Source organism: Aspergillus candidus (genome assembly GCF_002847045.1).
Source record: "Aspergillus candidus strain CBS 102.13 unplaced genomic scaffold BDW47scaffold_24, whole genome shotgun sequence".
Lineage (NCBI taxonomy): Eukaryota > Fungi > Ascomycota > Eurotiomycetes > Eurotiales > Aspergillaceae > Aspergillus > Aspergillus candidus.
The window spans coordinates 326059-343313 of record NW_020194029.1 but is presented as its reverse complement, the minus strand read 5'-3'; the positions used below and the strand labels follow the sequence as shown (position 1 = coordinate 343313).

Below are 17255 nucleotides of genomic sequence, written 5' to 3'. Positions count from 1 at the left end.
CCTCTGCAAGCCGCCAAGCTCTTTTCTTGAACTGGTCTTCTCTTTCGCAACCACCGAATGCCCTGAATGGAACACTTGATGCTCCAGTACTATCGCCGTCAACTATCCTAAGATACAGTGCTATTTCCTACATCCATCGCCGACGGGTACCCCGGATCGTGACCGAACCAAGCCGTGCAGTCTAGTCGCTGCCATTTGCGGTCGTCCTTGACACCGTTGAGATCCCGACCAAACGATACTGTCACCAACATTGATTCTGTCTCTGTGAAGCACCATGCAGCTGACGGAGAGCGAGGCGAATGATGTCAAGCAGTGGGTGGTGAAGAAGCTGGAGGACATGTAAGGCTTTCCTTTGAGCTCTCTGTGAGCCGACCGATGAGGCGGGCTCCTTTTCCCTTTTTCTTCACACGCGGTTGTCTCTTGCCGTCGCGCACAATTTCCGGATCGCTAACTCAAGGGTTTGATAAATAATAGATCGGATGCAGACTCCGATGTCCTTGCAGACTATGTCCTTGCGCTGATTAGGTCCGATGTTCCGGATGACGAAATCCGGAAAGCTTCCGTGGAGAACCTGGAGGACTTTTTGAGAGAGCGTTAGTAGTGTCAATCAACCTCTCTTGGAAGTGCTTTTCTAATTGGTCTTTATCGAATGATAGATACCGCCCAGTTTGTTGACGAGCTGTTCGCCACATTCGCTCAGAAGCCCAACCCGCCGGCGCCGGCTGTGCAACCTCAGAGCCAGTCGCAGTTCTCCCATGACGCTCCTCCCCATGGCGCATCCCCTCAGCAGCCTTTCTTCCCCCAAGGGCCCGCTTCCGGCCCCACGGCAGGCGCATATGGGTCGCCCATGGCCGGTATGCCTCAATCCCAAGACTCGTCTCCCAACTTCAATCGCAAGCGCAGCTTCCATGAGGGATTTCAAATGGACCAAGACCGTGAGGAGGAGGTTCCTCAAAATCGCGCATTCAAGACGCCTCGCCGCGGGCGCGGGGGTGGTCGGGGCGACTGGATGGGACGGGATGGGCGTGGACCTCCTACTGGACCGGGCCAGTTCCCTGCCCCGGGACCGGGCGGGTTTCCTGGTATGCCACCTGCGTTTCCGCCCTTCGATCAAAACGATCCCATGGCGGCGATGATGGCTTTCCAGAGCATGGGCTTCCCTCAGATGCCGGGAATGCCCATGCCCATGCCCCCAGGCCCGGGCGGTGCGGGTCAACCACAGGAACAAATGGTACCCAAAAGTTCCGAACGGTGCCCATTCTACGAAACCCAGGGTATCTGTTATCTGGGAGCTACGTGTCCCTACCAGCATGATGTCGTGCCTAGTAGTTCCAACGCGGATGGTAAGTGACGGCGCTGCACATTTGTTACTGAAGATTTGCTCACTGTTGGCAATAGAGTACGATCCGAAATCAGCGAATATCTTAACCGACTTCCAAAGGCCACACTCGGACAGCCCCATGCGCGGAGGCGAGAGAGGCCGTGGTCGTGGCCGTGGCCGTGGTGACCGTGGTGGATTCGGAGGCCGCGGGCGTCGGTCCGAGTTCTCTTCTGCTGGTCCCAACGAAGATACCTCTATCACCACGATCGTTGTCGAGCAGATTCCTGACGAAAAATTGGATGAAACGTCGGTCAGGGAGTTCTTCTCGCAGTACGGGGAGATCGTGGATGTCTCCATCCAGCCACATCGGCGGTTGGCGTTAGTCACGTATGACGGCCATGCAGCAGCTAAGCGGGCCTGGTCCAGCCCCAAGGTGATTTTCGACAACCGATTCGTCAAGGTGTACTGGCACAAACCCAAGGGAGACAAGAACGGAGAGCGGCCGACATCGGGTGACGACATGGCCAAGGGACCAGCATTCAACCAAGAGGAGTTCGAAAAGCAGCAAGAAGCCGCACAGAAGGCCCACGAGGAGAAGTTACAAAAACGCAAGGAGATGGAAGAAGCGATGCAAGCGCTGGACAAGCAGCGCGAAGAGCTCATGAAGAAACAGCAGGAAGAGAAACAGCGGTTACTGGAAAAGATCGGCCAGGAGAGCACGAGCAACGGCGCGCAGTCTCCAGACGGAATGAGTCAAACCCCACCTCAGGAAAACGCGAACGATCAGACAAAGCAGCTGCGGGCACAGCTCGCGGCCCTCGAGGCCGAGGCAAAGACCCTCGGAATCGACCCCAACAGCGCGGAGGCCGGTGCATCTTATCCCTTCCGTGGTCGCGGCAGGGGATATGGCCGAGGCGGATTCGCGCCCCGTGGCCGCGGCGGGTACGATCCTTCTCACCGCGGAGGTTTCCGCGGGCGTGGAGGCGGCGTCGCTCGTGGCCGAGGCGGTGTCCTTCGTCTGGACAATCGGCCCCGGAGAGTCGCCGTATCAGGTGTCACATTTGACTCCGAGAAGGACGAAGCCTTCAAACAATTCCTCCTAGTACGTCTCCCCAGCCCACATTCCTGCCTTCCAAGCAGCCCAACAACTAACAAACACTCCCAGAACGTCGGCGACTACGAGTCCATCGAACCCAGCACCGAGCAACCCGACACCCTAGTCGTAACCTTCAAACAGCGCTTCATCGCCGAGAAGTTCATGTTCGGCTCGTGGAAGATCCCGGGCGTCGGCGAAGTCCAGCTCACCTGGGTCGCCAACCCTCCCCCAGCGCTGTCCACCGCATCGACGGGAACCGGATCTGATGGGAAGGCGGGCACCGGCACCGACGATGACACTGCCATGGATACTACGTCCGCGCCGTCCCTTCAACAGGACCATTCGGGAGGGGCCCAGGTTGATTACGACGTTGCGGAGATGGAGGATAACTGGGATGTGGAGTAAATACATAGATTTCTCTTTTTACATTTTCCGTTTCCGCCCCGTCTTCCTTGCTTTGTTTCTTTGATTCTACCTGTCTAGATATGATGAGATCTTGTTTGTTGTGACGTCTGGGTGGTTATGATGGTTTCGGTGTCTAGGGTAATGTTAAAAATATGATGGTTTATTCTCTGTGCTGTTCTCTCTGCCTGTCTTGAACTGATATGGGCAAGTACAGTAGTCTCGCCATATTGACATGCATAATGACGCAACACTACCTTTCTGACAGCAAAAGCCATCTATCTACTGCATATTCTGCGGAACAAGCTCAACAAGATACCCGTCCTGCCTAACATTAGCACACCGACGCACCCCAGAAAAAGAAAATGGAAAGAAAGGGAAAAAAAAAAACTCACCGGATCAGCCACAAACCCAATCTGATCAAAGAACCTCTTATAGTTATCATGAAGCTCACCCACCCCCACCCCCCTCCCCTCCTCCCACTCACTAAGCGGCACCGTATGCCTCCCACTATCCCCCAACTCCTTCACAACCCTGACCCCACGCCCCCTCAACCTCTCCAGCGCCTCACCCACATCCGGAACCGTAAACCCCAAATGCCCGAACCCAATCTGTGGCGGCGTATTCCCGGTACTCATCTCAACGCCCCCGTCTTCCACATCCCTCTCGGTGCCATGCACATGGTACAGCTCGAGCAGCCCCAGCGTCGAGGTGAGTGCTTGCGGGTTGGACAAGCGGGCGGCCCAGGCGGGGAGGTCGGCGCGGTCGGTTGCGGTGGACGGGTAGGCGAGGTAGTAGAGGGTGAAGGGGCCGGTGTTCATTGTCCAGACTGTGCGCATGCCCATGTGGTTGATGTAGAAGTTGAGACTGCGGGTTGGGTCCCGGATGCGCAGCATGCTGTGGTTGAGGCGGTAGTTGGCTGTGGGGCTGGTTTCGGGGAGCGGGGGGTCCGTGTTGTGTCCTCCTGGGAGGAAGGTGCCGAGTTCGTAGGGGGAGGGGTTTGGGGGGGTCATTTTGGGGGGGGGGGGGGGAATGGTGGTTTGATGGTGGTTGTTGGTGATGGTGGAGGTTTAGTTGTGGGGGATGATTGTCGTTGGGGAGAGGATTGTCTGTGATGGAAATATTGTGGGGTTTGTATAGGGGATGAGTCAATTGAGAAGAGCGGGTGAATGCCAGAAGCAGTATATCCTGGTTGCGATTGATCCAGGCAGTGTTGCTCAGATGGTGAATAATATCAAAGATGCAACATGCGTCTACCTAGCCTCACTGCTGTCAACCTTGCCGAGACCCGCTTTGGTTAAGATTGGCATTCTGTACGACTCCCCACTTTGATAACGGATGTCAGTGTCACAGTGGATAGCCCGTCATGTCCGCTAGGACAGCCCCAGTATGAGCCTTGCTGCGGCATGCGATAGATATTATATGGGTTTGAGCAGTCTGTTTGTGGATTCTACGATATTGGCAGAGAGTTCAATCATTAGGTGTATAACTCCATTTTGCTATCTATGGTTGGCAGATCAAGCCTGTCCATATTGTAACGCCAATGTTTTAAGATGAAGATGCTATGTGCAATGTGAGGAAGCCACCAGGGTAGATAGAATGCAGGCCCAATTTTCAGACATGGTCTCGGATTATCCCATGTTAAATGACCAGTCTGGGTCTTTCCTTTACCCAGACAAAGCCCTGCGATCCTGATCACTGGTGCTTTCTTTTTTGATTATTGCCTTCTTTGCCATATCTCGAGCAAAAGGCTTTTCATCTTCGCTGTCACTTTCCATCTGATCGAGCATACGGTCGATTTCGTCCCCGGCATTAGCCTCCAGGCCCGGGTCTAGCGCTTCTTTTTTACATATGGTTTGACGATTGTCTTGATTGGGCTGTGATTTCTGGGTCCATGCACCAGTCGACGCTCCAACGCTGCTGGGCAAATGGTTCTGTTGCTGAGAGGGTTGGGAGTTGGAGCGGTAGCCTGAATTTCCCGGGCTAGACATGAATAATAAAGTCTCAATGGCGTCCTGCTCCATGGAGGTGTTCTGCGAGTGTCGGTCCTGGCTGGACATCCCGTTGAATGGGATATTGGTCGGGTATCCCGTTGGTCGGAGGGGTGGTGTTCCTGGTACTAGTACGGTATCTGGGCCCATAGAAGGCCTTTGTAGGCTGAATTCTTGCTGTGAGTGATGTCGTCGGTGAAGGGAGATGGGTGTGCGATGACCATGGATGGTTGGTTCGTTTGGATTCGGACGTCTGCGGTTGCTACTACCAGAGACGATGTCGACGGGAGGAGCGAGTTTTGGAATTGACAACTCCGACGACGTTGGTGACTTTGACGGTTCAAGCTGCCTTGTTTGAGAGTAATTTTCTGAGCTCCCTGCTGGAAGCAACCGCGGAGCACCCTTGAGAGAATAGATGGGAGATGTTTTAGGGGGGTCTGGTGCAGAGACGGTCGTACCATCTGGCGAGGCAGCGTCTCGAAGGGGTCGACCGTCCGGACCATCAAGGCCTGGAGAATCATCTAAAAGAAACCCCGATGGTAACTGAATCTGTGCGCTTTGACTCTTGCGACTCTTTTCTACCTTGGCAGCAGCATAAGACAGGCGAGTGCGGAGGTGCACCGATAACTAGACGACTGTCAGCATATACCTTAAGTATATGTTGGTTGGAAAACATACCGCTGCAATCCTGCTCCCACGTGTGCCAGAGCCAATGCTTCTTGAGCGACGCCTTTCAATACCCCTTGGGCTGACATCTGCCTCCCTTGGAGGCTTGACCACACCATCCGCTGTCCCTCTTTGCCCTACAGCAGTTTTTGGTGGGCACGATGATGGTGCAACGGTCGACGGGGCCCCCTTGCTTTGCACGCCAGACAGCAATGGATCCTGTCTCATATGCTGCCCATTTATTCGACCACCCGCGCCCATTCGCGCTGTCTCAATTTGTATTTCCTCCGTGACTTTTGGTGTACTCTGTATAGCCCTAGGCGATATGGATCGTGGGCTTCGTGAACCGAAATTATGATCCGAATTATGTATTGAACCGTCAAGTATTTTCTCCTGGCTTAATTGGCCACGGCTCCGAGCAGCTGCATCCGCAGTAGTTCGAGGGTCCATCTGCAGACCGGAAGTTTGCGCCGACTGCACGTGTCTGCGATCCAGATGCAGCGAAGTACCCATAATTCGAAGGCAGGCAAAATACCGACTTCTAACAAATATCAATCTCCAGCGGCATCCGATCTAAGTAAAAATTCCACTGTTAAATGCGCGACAAAAGACATCAACGCATGGATCCCTCTCTAGGGTCAAGAGGGGTTGTTGTGTCGCCCGGCGGCACGAATGATCGGATCGCCGGCCGGGTCAAGAGGAGGTTGGCGCGGGAATGACCGTTGCGGAGCCGCTCGCTGGGAACGTGCCACTCACTGGCCCACCGATGGAGATGAAACAGCCCCCTCGATCTGCGGACGCCCTCCCGTCCTGCAAGATGCTGCAAGGAAGCAAGCGCCTTTCTGCGGTATCTATACGCGCAAGGCGTGATCAACGGCGGGTGGGAATAAAGCTTCCAACTACCGTTACTGGCGGTCTCCACACAACGCGCTCGAGTTTGCTCGGTGTCAGATTGAGTCGACAGATGGAAATGCGGGGGATAGAGAGAGAGAATGGATGCCAGAGGCACATGAAGATCAATTGCCACTACATTGAGAGAATATACAAGATCGGAGGGAAGATTCTGGGCTCTTTGAACTCGTGGGTGGGATCGCTGGTCGGTTTCTTCTCGTCGATCCCGTGCTGTCAACGACGCGTTCGCGGCACGGTCACGTGTGCGCCGTCTCCGCCTGGGTTGTCAGGCGAAAACGTCAGATGCTATCGATGCCTGGGGTGAATTGAAGCAAAACATGGGATATTATTTTTAAACGCCATCTACCATGCAGAGTATCTAGATACATATGGACACTGTCTCCCAAACTTTTCGAACAACCGGTAAGTAGCGTAATATGTATAAGCAAGCGGTATCACTCCATCCTTCCGACATCTCATCTTCACCGGCGCTTCTTGCCTCCGCCACCACCGTCGTCGGGATTCTTGCGCTTCTTACCCTCGCGACGCCAGTATTCATCGCGTTCTCTCTTTTCACGCTCGGTTTTCTTCTCCAGACTCTCCGCCGCCTTGGCACGATACACTTGTCTGCGCTCCTCCTGCTTCGCGGCACGCTTGGCTTGCTTGTCGCCGCGCAGGGTCGTAAGCTTCTGCATGAGGTCGCGCGCCTTCTTCTCTTCGCCGCCGACGACCACAGCACGCTTCTGCATGTACGTCTGGTCCTTGTGCTTCCGCATCTTGGTGATCTGGGACTTGAACGGAAGTTCGGTAGCGAGCTGTCGTGGCACACGGAGCGGGTTGAAATTACGCGTGGGACGCTCAACAGGAGCATAGCGCGAATCCTTGTTCTGGGGCGTCGCGATGCCCTTCTCGTGCCGGACTTGGCCCGTGAGGCGCATACCTTTCCATGCGTCGCCATCGGACTCTCCCTCGCCCTGGTCGAGGAGGTTTGTCACGGGGTTGTAGAACCGGTGGGGCTTGATCGGATACCAGGCACGAAGGAAGATAATATCACTCATGAGAATCTTGTCTTCGAAGGTCGCTCGGAAGCACCCTTCCGGCTTGGCTAAGGCGCGTTTGATTTGACCACGAACGCCAGATACGGTGCGGATCGATGCGCCTTCGAACTTGGCAATCTCAAGCGACGAGTTGAACATGTCTTTGATGAAAGCGGTGTTCTTGAAGATCTTGTAGGCAACACCAGTCAACTTGAGTTTCTTCACGATCTCGGTATGCTCGTCCACGTTCAAAACGGTACCGGTAGCCGCAATCCGGAAACCGGGCGTCTTGTTCGACAGCGTCTGCACGCAGCAGAATCCGGTGTTTGGCGCAACCAGCGGACCATAGAAGGTCGCGGAGCAGTGCATGTGCTCCGGACTGTACTTAAGCAAGCGGTTGCGCGTCCGACTGTCCGATGTGCTGTAGATGGGAAGGGTCTGGAATCGACGCCAGCCGAGGGAGAAGATCAAAGGATCATTGGTCTTCAAGATCTTCTTGTGCCAGCGGTGCCTCTTGATACGGATTTGAACGTATCCAAATCTATCTTCCGTGGGTGCCAGTCCACCGACAATCACCGGTAAGCGAGGGTTGAACTTGGTGGCGAATTCACAGGGGACGTTCTCCAGGACAATACGAGCGTAAGTGCCCGCCTTGAAACCTTCGGCACGAGCCCTGGACGCAGGATCAAGAGAATCGAACTCGGCGCGATTGATGTCGAGCTGCTTCTGGAGCTTGGCTTTCTGCGCATCATACCAGTCATCCTCACCGAATTCATCTTCGGCCCCTCCGCCCTCTTGTCGAGACTTGTCTTTGGAGTTTCCGAATCCTTCCCGGTCTTCCTCTTCGAAACGTAACCTCAACTCCTCTTTCTTCTTTGCATTGCGCTCACGCTCGGCATCCAGGTCGATAGGGCCTTCCTCCTCTTTTTCCTCATCTTCACCGTCACTTCCGTCTTCAATCCCGTTGAACACTTCGCCGGATTCCAAATCTTCATAATCACCGTCTCCTTCGTCATCTTCATCAAAAGCGTCATCGACATCCGAATCATCCTCGTCATCTCCCCCGGAGAGTCTGGCAGTGGTAAATCGGGCCCGTAACGACTCGATCAGATCATCGTCCTGCCATTTCTGCTCCAACGCTTCGTAGTCATACTCAGGAACAGCGCGAAATTCCGATAGCTCGTATTGTTCGGCATTTGACTTCTTGAGGAACCCTCCTTCTTCTTCATCTGACTCTTCTTCTGCTTCGCCATCATCGTCCATGCCAGACCATCTTCGGATCACGTCGGTGGGTGTGATGGATTCGTCGTACATCATACGGGATAGGTCGGCAACGCGATACTTCGGGCGCTTCGAATGGAGGGTGCGAGCGTGGTCGGACATATTTTCTTTCCATCGGAGCGCTCCTTCATCCTCGTCGGCATCATCCTCGTCGGCATCATCCTCGTCGGCATCATCCTCGTCGTCCTCGTCTTCGTCATCCTCTAAGTCTTGGTCTTCAACAGAGGATACGGAGCCAAGATCAGAATCACTGTCGGCGAACTCGATGTCTGCCTGGTCGGGGCGGACTTTGCCATCCTGCTTCTCCTTGAAGGAGGCCTCGAAGTCGGCAGGTGCTGACGCATCAGCGTCCTCTTCATCGCTGTCCTCCGCTTCATCTTGATCCAAATCCTCGTCTTCCTCGTTATCGGCGCTTTCGAATCCTTCGTCTTCGGATGATACCTTTTGATCCTCCTCTCCATCCAAAAACCGTACCGATCTCTTATGCTTCCTTCCAACGTTCTCATCCTCGTCATCGGGATGATCAATTGCTCCACCACCGCTAAACAGGCGAACTCCGCCGTCAGCTTCACCGAGCAATTTTCGTTCGCCCTGCAGGCCGAGAACCATCTGCTCTCCAAGGCCGCGGTCCTCGTCATCGGAATCATCCTCATTCCGTTCGAAGTTATTGGTCTTGACATCAATGTAGACAGCGTCCTTGTCAACAAGAACACCGCCAACATCTGACATAGGTGCGAAGAGTAGCTTTGACTTCTCTCCCAGTCTACGCTTGCTCGCTTTCCCTGCCTCTTTGGCAAGCTGTTGGTCCATGAACGGTGTCGGGCACGGATCAGGAAGAGATTCAATGCCGGCCACCGTCATGTCGCCAACACCAGGGACATGGACTCGGGCTCCGTAGGCGGGAAAGTTCGTGCCCCTGAGATATCCGTAGAGGGCGACGGTCCGATCACACTTCGGGTCCTCTTCGATTTCAGTGGGCGGTGTGATATCCAAAAATCGGTCCGCAAGCGCATACGGATGAGAATTGCGCCAGACCAAAGGCCGAGGATTTTTCATGACGGAGAGGAAACGGGAAAGGTTGTGCACCTCGCGATCGGGGTAGCGGCCGTTAACGACACCGGAAAGGTAGAAAAGCTTGGCGCCGTTGTACAGTTCGCTCCAGAAACGGTGCTTCAGGCGCTTTTTGGCGGCTTGTAGAGTGCTCTGTTTCTTGAACAGGTCGAGATGCGTAAGAATACCGAAAACGTTACCCGGCATACCGCTGGAGGCCAGAACATTCAAGAATTCCATGGTTTCCATCTCAAAGCCATAGTTGCCATCGATCATGAGAAGCACGATATCCGCGATTTTGGCGATGTCGATCATGCTCGCGAGCGAATCCGAGGGTGATTCGAGGAAGGTCAGTCGTCGTCGCTTAGATGTGACGACGGTCAGCGGCCCTTGGATTGTGCTCAAGGACTGCTTCGTGTACCGCCGAATCAAAGACTTGATGAGCGTGGTTTTCCCGACCTGTGAAAAGTGCACCTGTTAGACATATCTGATCGAGAGAACTTCACTGTGGAATGCTGAAACTTACCCCCGCGGGTCCGACCACCGCAACAATGAGAGGCGGCGCCTCTTCAGGAATACGGTCGACCAAGGGTACATGGAGTCGTTTCTCTTTGATCTGAACGAAGCGTGATATTAGCGGCCAAGTCCCATTAACCAATTCCAATCTCAGGTGCACATACATCATCCGATCGCGCGCCCTGTCGGTTCAACTTTCCGGGATTCGCGTATGCAAAGGCTTTCGGATTTGAGCCTGGATCAGAAAAGACGGAGTTAGCCTGAAGACCGTACAAAAAGACATGGGGCGACGTTGGATATTTTTGCGACTGAAAAGCATCAAACTAGAAGTGCCTTCACATACCTTCATACTTTTTCTTCTCCTTCGCAGGCCGATGGCTCCTGTTTGACTGGTCCATGATTAAGACGAAAGGTCACCGACCTTTCGATAGACCCCTCCTGCGCGAAAATAAAAATTTAACGAGAAATCAAAGCGTCGACAGGGTGTTTCGCTCGACTTGTAGCTATGTAGCTCAATCCTAAAATTATCATTGCCATTTTCTTTCTCGGCGTCGAGTTTATCCGCGCCGCCATCTCCCCGGGCAAAAAAAAAAGTTTCTGCTGGGAAAAAGTAATTCCTGAGCCAGGGACCACGCTACTCCATATCTGGAAGGTGCTTATCGATAAGGGTCCTTCCACCGTATGGAGGGAGCATCACCAGCAAGAAAAAGCCATCAGGTGTCAACAAGGGAAGAGCCTTGCCAAATCGCCATATTTGCCTATCAGATCTTTTAACAAGTCGGAACTCCGAGTTGTGTGGTTAATAACACTTCGGTATTCGACTTTTTGACATCTCCTGCGAATCTATAGGCGGCATATCACATATACAAGCAGAGGTTGACGAGATGTTACAAAAGCGGCATAAACCAGACCTAGGCGGATGGTCCTCACGCCGTGGCTACATTATCCTGTAGATATACTGTCCGCAATCTGACAGTAGGAATTGTTTTAGAATATCAAGCCGCAGTTCTAAGGTTGAATGCAGAGTTCAACTACGGTGTATAGTTATGCTCCAAGCGGCGCTACCCGTCATCTGATTGTATAGTTCAGTTTCTTCGATAGCTTCAACTTGTCATTGTATCCAGTGTTGTTATATCAAGTAAGAGACCATTTTAGTTTAGCTGACATCTTCACTTCTATGATATTGTCTAGAAAAGCCTTAAGTCAGTCTTTCTTTTGGCGAAGGCAGCTAGAACCGAGTTGTTGGCTGGTAGGTTTGGCAAGGGATACCACGACCAACGTTCGAGGTCAGGCTTTCAAAAGAACACAGGGATACATGAGATTATGCAAGATATGGTAGCCATGGCCATCAAACTTGATAGTTATCTCCCAAGGTCTATCCCTCCCAAGTGGGGGTCTCGCATTTGGTATACCCCAGCTCTCGGGTTCTAGAGTGCCATTGGGTCAAAAAGGCCACTGTATCTGTTTTTCAAGTAGACAGACACCCCGAGACTAAGCATTGGAATAAAAAATTGTAGGTGTTAGACCTGCCATTGAGAATCCAGCCCGATATAGTAGCGCGCTGGATAGATAGAGGTATCCGGTCGTTCTTTCCAACACATACAAAGTGACTAGTATCAATCAGACGATCACCTGATCCGCGGTTGGGTGGGTGGGTAACACGTGACTGCCCCGCCTTGGTGGGATATCGTCATCGGCGGATCCCCGCTGGCATCATAATGCATCAACGTGGGTAGGTGACGTTGTAAACACTGCCACCTGTCCACAGCCACAGTCAATCAAGGTTACAAGATTTTACCGTGGGGTATCACTTTGAAGGTATACTTGCTTATTTGACAGGTTAATAAAGCAAATATTAGGCAGTAATATTAACAACCTGCTTATCAGTGAGTGCCCAGGTATCAAGTGGTAGAAGACCGCAGAAACTGTGGTTAACTCAAAGTCAAGATCACCATCAGACTGCTGGAAATGGCGCGATTCTAGGAGAATAGACATCTGTAGTAGTATAAAACCGGCAAAGCCACTACCCAAACACCTTTTCCAACCTCGTCCCGTCTCTTATCAGCTCTAGATTGGAGTCATCCCCGCACTGGTAGCAGCCTAGATACTACTAAACCACGACTACTTGTTGTACCTACCCACCTGGACTCTTATAAGATCCGCTCCTTTCCCACCTGCCGAAACACAGCCTTTTCCAACTTCCGACTCCGTCTACCTCCTTTTTCTTCTTACACCCTCTAAAGGACCGCACCGTGTTTTTCCTCTCAACGATATTCAAGTCACTTCGTCCTCTACACACCCCCAAATTTTTTATTAATCGCTCGATATCGTCTCACCCACCGTCAAAAATGACTCTCTACAACGTTTGTGGCGCCCCTATAACTACTCACCAACCCCGCTTAGAATAGAATACTAACTTAGCGGTCTGGCAGGTTACCCTCAGGAAGGATGCTCCCCCTGAGGAACTGGAGAAGTGAGACACCCTTGAATCCTATCCGATCGACGACCACTGACCTTGGGTTTCTCATAAAAATAGAGCAAAGGAGCAGGCGAAGAAGGAAGGTGGCGATATCAAGCACGAGTTCTCCCTGATCAAAGGTTTCACGTAAGACTACCCTCTGTTTTGGTTCGTGGGATTGGGTCCACGCCAAACCCTGCAGCAGTAGAATTTACTGACCCTCCAAAAGTGTTGAATACCCGGCGGATGCCGTTCGCGCTCTTGACACAAACCAGCATGTCCATGTTGAGCAGGATGGTGAAATGAAGACCCAGGTCTAAACCGCTAAGGGACACGGTGTATTGGAGGGTTCTGCTTCAGATACGTTCCTCTCGACTTGGCAGAGCCATCAACCACTCCATCCCTGGAAATATGACCCTGTATGGACTATGGCAGCCGACTGATATGTACGACTTATGAATATTATTTCTTACAAGCCAAACCCCGCACCGCCGAGTATGTCCTGCAAAGCTTCGGATACTCGGCTCGGGTACATTGCTCAATCTAGAGACAGTAGCAATTCCAAAGGCTATTTGCTAAGATTGTTTGTGGACGATAAACATCCTTGAATAACCATCCGGATAATTAATTCCGTAGTTCTATCTCAATCTTTGTTGATGTACGGAGTACTCTGCAATAATATGGATACTGCAGTGTGTATCAAGTAGTACGGCGGCTGTCCCACCGAAACTAGCCAGTCCTACTACTGCAATCAAAAATCGGCTAGCCGCGGCAGGCGTTTGTAATATCGATTGGGCTTCATGTATGCCCAACCTTGAGAGTCAAGATAGTTAGAGCACACAGATCTGCGGTCTGCAATTACTCCGTTTGTTGCCGTGCGTGCCCTTTGCGCGTCGAATCCCAGAGCGGGATAGCGCCCACGTGATGACGGTGACTGCGGCGATCTCCCCCAATCAACCGATCGTTCAACCGTCATATGAATGGGGCTCGGAGAGATGCTGTTAAGCCTCCCACATTCTTTGACCCGATCACCTCAGCGTGTCGCAGGATGTCTGATATCGACTATGGCCATACACAAGGCTCTCCAGACCCTGTCTGCGAGATGCGCCATCCGGCGTAATGTTATTTCGCCAGGGATTGTCCGCCAAACGCGACGGTTTTCAGCCTCTCCTGGGTTCCGTCGTGCAACACCTTCCTACCCCTTTGCCCATGGAGCGAACGATGAGGTCGCACGCCTGGCGTCTAGCCGTCGACGTCCACTGACATTGGCTGATTTGCTCAAGTGAGTGTGAAACTGGAAGAAATGAAAGCGATCAGATGGACTAATGCCGCTCTCGATGTTGTTCAGACACGGACGCCCACCGTTGTCGAAAGATGCGCTTCTGGCTTCGGCGAATTTTACACTTTCCCTCCTCCCAGCCCGACTGGCATCTCGAATTGAAGCACTGCGAAACCTACCGTTTATCATCGTCTCGAACCCCCATGTGTCGGAAATCTACAATAATTACCTCCACTCGCTGTCGACCTTGCTGCCGTATCAGAAGCGTCAGGTCACAACCTTGGAAGAAGAGAACCAGTTTGCAGAGGTACTCGCAGACCTTGTAGATACGCACTCCAATACGATCCCGGTCCTTGCTCGCGGTTTTCTGGAGTGCCGAAGGTACATTGATCCGGCTGAAGTGACCCGGTTCCTCGATACCCACCTGCGCGCGAGAATCGGCACCCGCCTCATTGCCGAGCAGCATCTAGCGTTGCATTTTGCCTCGCAGCCAGACAAAAATGGCGACGAAAGCGCTCGGGAACAGTTCAAAGGCCCTGCTCCGTCGAATTATATCGGGGTGATTGATACGGCTCTGCAACCAGCGCGCATCGTGCGGACATGCGAGGATTTTGTGGGAGAGATCTGTGAACTCAGATACGGTGTGCGTCCACGGGTGAAGATTGACGGGCAGGAGAGCGCCTCTTTTGCGCATGTGCCTGTGCACATAGAGTACATTCTCACTGAACTGTTGAAGAATGCATTCAGAGCTGTCATTGAATGCGGGAATGAACGGGAACCCATCGAGGTCACCATCGCTGCCGCCCCGGATGTACCAGCGGAGCGCCGACCGCTACCTGCAAGGTCGACACCGCAAGATGTCGTCCAGTCCGATACCGATGTGGGCATCCAGATGGACACCGTTGTCGGGACTGCTGACGCAAACGAGTCCATTAAGCATTCAGCACCGTCGTCGCAGAGCATCACGATCAGAATCCGGGATAGAGGCGGCGGGATTCCCCCAGAGGTCGTACCCAATATTTGGTCCTACAGCTTTACGACTTTCGCAGAACATGAGATGGACTCGGATAATGGCAACATGGATGCCCTTAACACGATCTCAGCCAACAGTGGCCAGTTGAGTAGTATTGCGGGACTTGGATACGGGCTTCCTCTGAGTAGAGCCTACGCAGAGTACTTTGGGGGCAGTATTGCCGTCCAGAGCCTTTGGGGTTGGGGGACCGATGTTTATTTAACTCTACAAGGGGTTGGCAGGGTCCGATAATGACCTACATTTTCGCATCTACACATCTTGTACACTACCCAATCACTAGTACATCGCTGTAATATTACTATGGTCGAATGGTCTCATCGTTCCACTTCCTCCACACCAGCAGACCGGGTCTACAGCCGTGAATTCGCAGACGTCCCGCGAGAGAAGAGGTCAACAAATTCCACAACACCCAGATCGTCCTGTTCAACAGCCTTCAAGACCTCCTCGACCTCCCCATCAGTAAACATAAGACGCATATTCTTCCAGAACTTCTCCCGAACAGCAGCCGCCGTCGCAGGGTTCTTAACATGACCAACAGGATACTCCACCAACACCTCAGGCAAGACAGTACCATCACGCAGACGAACCGTCACCCCGGACCCAATACTCTTCTTATCCAGATCCAGATAATCCGCCGTCAGCCCTTCATCCACCACCACAACCACCCTCCCCCTCAAAGCCTCCAGCTCCGCACTCGTCGCCCAGGGCCCAACATCCCAATAATCCTCCACCTCAGGAGGCGCACCCTTCAACAAAGCCAACGCAACAACAAACTGCAAACAATGGTCCCTATCCGCCGCATTCTTCAACACACCAGTCTTACTGATAATCATCTCCGCCGCTCTCGTCGTCCTAACCTCAACCACCTCAATCCCATCCACTCCCCCCTCCCTCCCTCTCAACCTCCCCCCCTGCACCAAAGCCCCCTCAACAGCAGCAACAGCATGCCCCTCAACAGGCACAATCTTAAACAACACATTCCCCACAGTCCAGCACCCCAACGCCCTCGGAAAGTCAAACCCCCGCTCCCCAAACGTCCTCTCCCAAAACCCAAACGGCCTCGCCGTCAAAACCCGCGGAATCCCACCCTGCCCGGCCTTCACCAGCAACGCCAGATGCACCGCCCGCATGCACGCATCACCCGCCGCCCATCCCTTCCTCGACACCGTATTCGCCGCAGAGCGATAAACACGACTAGGGTGTCCGTCCGCCCAGACGTGCGAGATTACAGCGCAGGTCTGCGCGTGCGTTAGGCCCAGCAGCCAAGATGTGGCAGCCGCAGAGGCGAGTTTCACAAGAATAACGTGGTCGATGCCGAAGGCGTTGAAGGCGTTGCTCATCTGGTAGACGCCTTGGATCTCGTAGGCTTTGATGAGGGCTGTGAGGAGGGTGCGCATTGTGAGAGGGGGGTCTGTGTGTTTGTGTGGCTTGGATTGTGCGAGCCAGGCCATTACGGGGAGGATGGCGCCTAGATTGTCTTTTGTGGTTGCATCAATTGGGCTCGCGCTCTCGCTCTTGTGGTTAGGCCTCTAGATTTCAAAAAAAACGAGGGTGGGGAGGTAAAAGGGTAGGAGAGATAGGTGCATACCAGATGGATGCCCCCATTCCTTCCCCCCTAGCGCATCATTATGATCAAGATACCTAATCAAGGTACCCATATCGAAAGCCCCTTTCACGGGGTCAACAGTATGTGCTGTTCCCGGTACGCGGAATCCATTGGGCACAACCGTGCCCGGGACCGGAGGGGCGAGCATTGCGCGGCAGTCGGGGCTCTTGGATGCTGTTTCGATGGCACATCCTATGGCGTCGAGGAGGGCTGTGCGGGCGGAAGTGAATGCTGAGGGGTCTGTTATTTGGTGGTTGTGGATGTAGTCGGCTAGGGCTGGGATGGGGGCGTCGTAGGACATCTCGTGTTGTGTTGTGCTGTGGAGTGGTTGGATGGTTGGTGCTGAGGGAGGTTTGGGTGGGATGGTGGGATGATGTGAATTGGGTTGGGGACAGGGAGGTCATGAAGAGTTGGGCTTTGGAAAGATGGTTTCACCTTTGGGATAAATATACCGAGTTTATGGGAAATGCACCGATGGCCAGCTTGAATTTGAGAGATGGGTACAAGCCCTTGGTACCCAAGGAAGATGAGGACGCTGAGGGACGATGATGATTGACTGTATTTACTTTGTCTACAATAAATACCCAGGAGACCAATTCCCACTAACCGCTTTTCACCTCCACTATGT

General features: G+C 53.1%; 7 protein-coding genes across 7 annotated transcripts; 3 read left to right on the top strand and 4 right to left on the bottom strand.

Moving 5' to 3' along the window:
- Positions 1–36: 36 nt before the first annotated feature.
- On the top strand, positions 37–3272 carry BDW47DRAFT_106454 (CCCH zinc finger and RRM domain protein). The gene is made up of 6 exons (XM_024812773.1): positions 37–339; positions 475–593; positions 657–1343; positions 1399–2423; positions 2487–3142; positions 3214–3272. Exons 1-5 carry the CDS (start codon positions 275–277, stop codon positions 2820–2822), a joined length of 2232 nt encoding a protein of 743 aa, XP_024671844.1. The 5' UTR covers positions 37–274; the 3' UTR covers positions 2823–3142; positions 3214–3272.
- Positions 3127–3832, bottom strand: BDW47DRAFT_126059 (putative lactoylglutathione lyase (Glo1); the record flags this gene model as incomplete). Its single annotated transcript, XM_024816484.1, has 2 exons — positions 3127–3143; positions 3307–3832. The coding sequence occupies 2 exons, from the start codon at positions 3830–3832 to the stop codon at positions 3127–3129; spliced, it is 543 nt and encodes a 180-aa protein (XP_024671843.1).
- Positions 3833–4340: 508 nt separating this feature from the next.
- Positions 4341–6502, bottom strand: BDW47DRAFT_106452 (uncharacterized protein). Its single transcript, XM_024812772.1, has 2 exons — positions 5489–6502; positions 4341–5437 (listed from the first exon to the last, which is right to left on the bottom strand). Exons 1-2 carry the CDS (start codon positions 5987–5989, stop codon positions 4487–4489), a joined length of 1452 nt encoding a protein of 483 aa, XP_024671842.1. The 5' UTR covers positions 5990–6502; the 3' UTR covers positions 4341–4486.
- Positions 6503–6731: 229 nt separating this feature from the next.
- Positions 6732–10731, bottom strand: BDW47DRAFT_34992 (GTPase BMS1). Its single transcript, XM_024818802.1, has 4 exons — positions 10595–10731; positions 10416–10486; positions 10262–10351; positions 6732–10194 (listed from the first exon to the last, which is right to left on the bottom strand). Exons 1-4 carry the CDS (start codon positions 10647–10649, stop codon positions 6850–6852), a joined length of 3561 nt encoding a protein of 1186 aa, XP_024671841.1. The 5' UTR covers positions 10650–10731; the 3' UTR covers positions 6732–6849.
- Positions 10732–12277: 1546 nt separating this feature from the next.
- Positions 12278–13290, top strand: BDW47DRAFT_106448 (uncharacterized protein). Its single transcript, XM_024812771.1, has 4 exons — positions 12278–12614; positions 12684–12724; positions 12788–12856; positions 12939–13290. Exons 1-4 carry the CDS (start codon positions 12600–12602, stop codon positions 13027–13029), a joined length of 216 nt encoding a protein of 71 aa, XP_024671840.1. The 5' UTR covers positions 12278–12599; the 3' UTR covers positions 13030–13290.
- A 483-nt stretch (positions 13291–13773) lies between these two features.
- On the top strand, positions 13774–15252 carry BDW47DRAFT_126056 (alpha-ketoacid dehydrogenase kinase family protein; the record flags this gene model as incomplete). Its single annotated transcript, XM_024816483.1, has 2 exons — positions 13774–13991; positions 14058–15252. 2 exons carry the CDS (start codon positions 13774–13776, stop codon positions 15250–15252), a joined length of 1413 nt encoding a protein of 470 aa, XP_024671839.1.
- A 60-nt stretch (positions 15253–15312) lies between these two features.
- Positions 15313–16928, bottom strand: BDW47DRAFT_131860 (putative 2-methylcitrate dehydratase (PrpD); the record flags this gene model as incomplete). The annotated part of the gene is made up of 2 exons (XM_024817410.1): positions 15313–16498; positions 16610–16928. 2 exons carry the CDS (start codon positions 16926–16928, stop codon positions 15372–15374), a joined length of 1446 nt encoding a protein of 481 aa, XP_024671838.1. The 3' UTR covers positions 15313–15371.
- Between the last annotated feature and the right edge of the window lie 327 nt (positions 16929–17255).

What these genes read in the sequence shown, in the direction of transcription:
- BDW47DRAFT_106454 (XM_024812773.1), top strand. Translation starts at nt 275, where the DNA reads ATGCAGCTGACGGAGAGCGAGGCGAATGATGTCAAGCAGTGGGTGGTG. An exon ending in GTGAAGAAGCTGGAGGACAT is followed by an intron (nt 340 to 474) that starts GTAAGGCTTTCC and finishes GATAAATAATAG; the next exon opens with ATCGGATGCAGACTCCGATG. An exon ending in TAGTAGTTCCAACGCGGATG is followed by an intron (nt 1,344 to 1,398) that starts GTAAGTGACGGC and finishes TGTTGGCAATAG; the next exon opens with AGTACGATCCGAAATCAGCG.
- BDW47DRAFT_106448 (XM_024812771.1), top strand. An exon ending in CCCCCTGAGGAACTGGAGAA is followed by an intron (nt 12,725 to 12,787) that starts GTGAGACACCCT and finishes TCATAAAAATAG; the next exon opens with AGCAAAGGAGCAGGCGAAGA. An exon ending in TCCCTGATCAAAGGTTTCAC is followed by an intron (nt 12,857 to 12,938) that starts GTAAGACTACCC and finishes ACCCTCCAAAAG; the next exon opens with TGTTGAATACCCGGCGGATG.
- BDW47DRAFT_34992 (XM_024818802.1), bottom strand. Translation starts at nt 10,649, where the DNA reads ATGGACCAGTCAAACAGGAGCCATCGGCCTGCGAAGGAGAAGAAAAAG. An exon ending in GGAGAAGAAAAAGTATGAAG is followed by an intron (nt 10,487 to 10,594) that starts GTATGTGAAGGC and finishes TTTCTGATCCAG; the next exon opens with GCTCAAATCCGAAAGCCTTT. An exon ending in AGGGCGCGCGATCGGATGAT is followed by an intron (nt 10,352 to 10,415) that starts GTATGTGCACCT and finishes CGCTTCGTTCAG; the next exon opens with ATCAAAGAGAAACGACTCCA.
- BDW47DRAFT_106452 (XM_024812772.1), bottom strand. Translation starts at nt 5,989, where the DNA reads ATGGGTACTTCGCTGCATCTGGATCGCAGACACGTGCAGTCGGCGCAA. An exon ending in GTGGGAGCAGGATTGCAGCG is followed by an intron (nt 5,438 to 5,488) that starts GTATGTTTTCCA and finishes ACAGTCGTCTAG; the next exon opens with TTATCGGTGCACCTCCGCAC.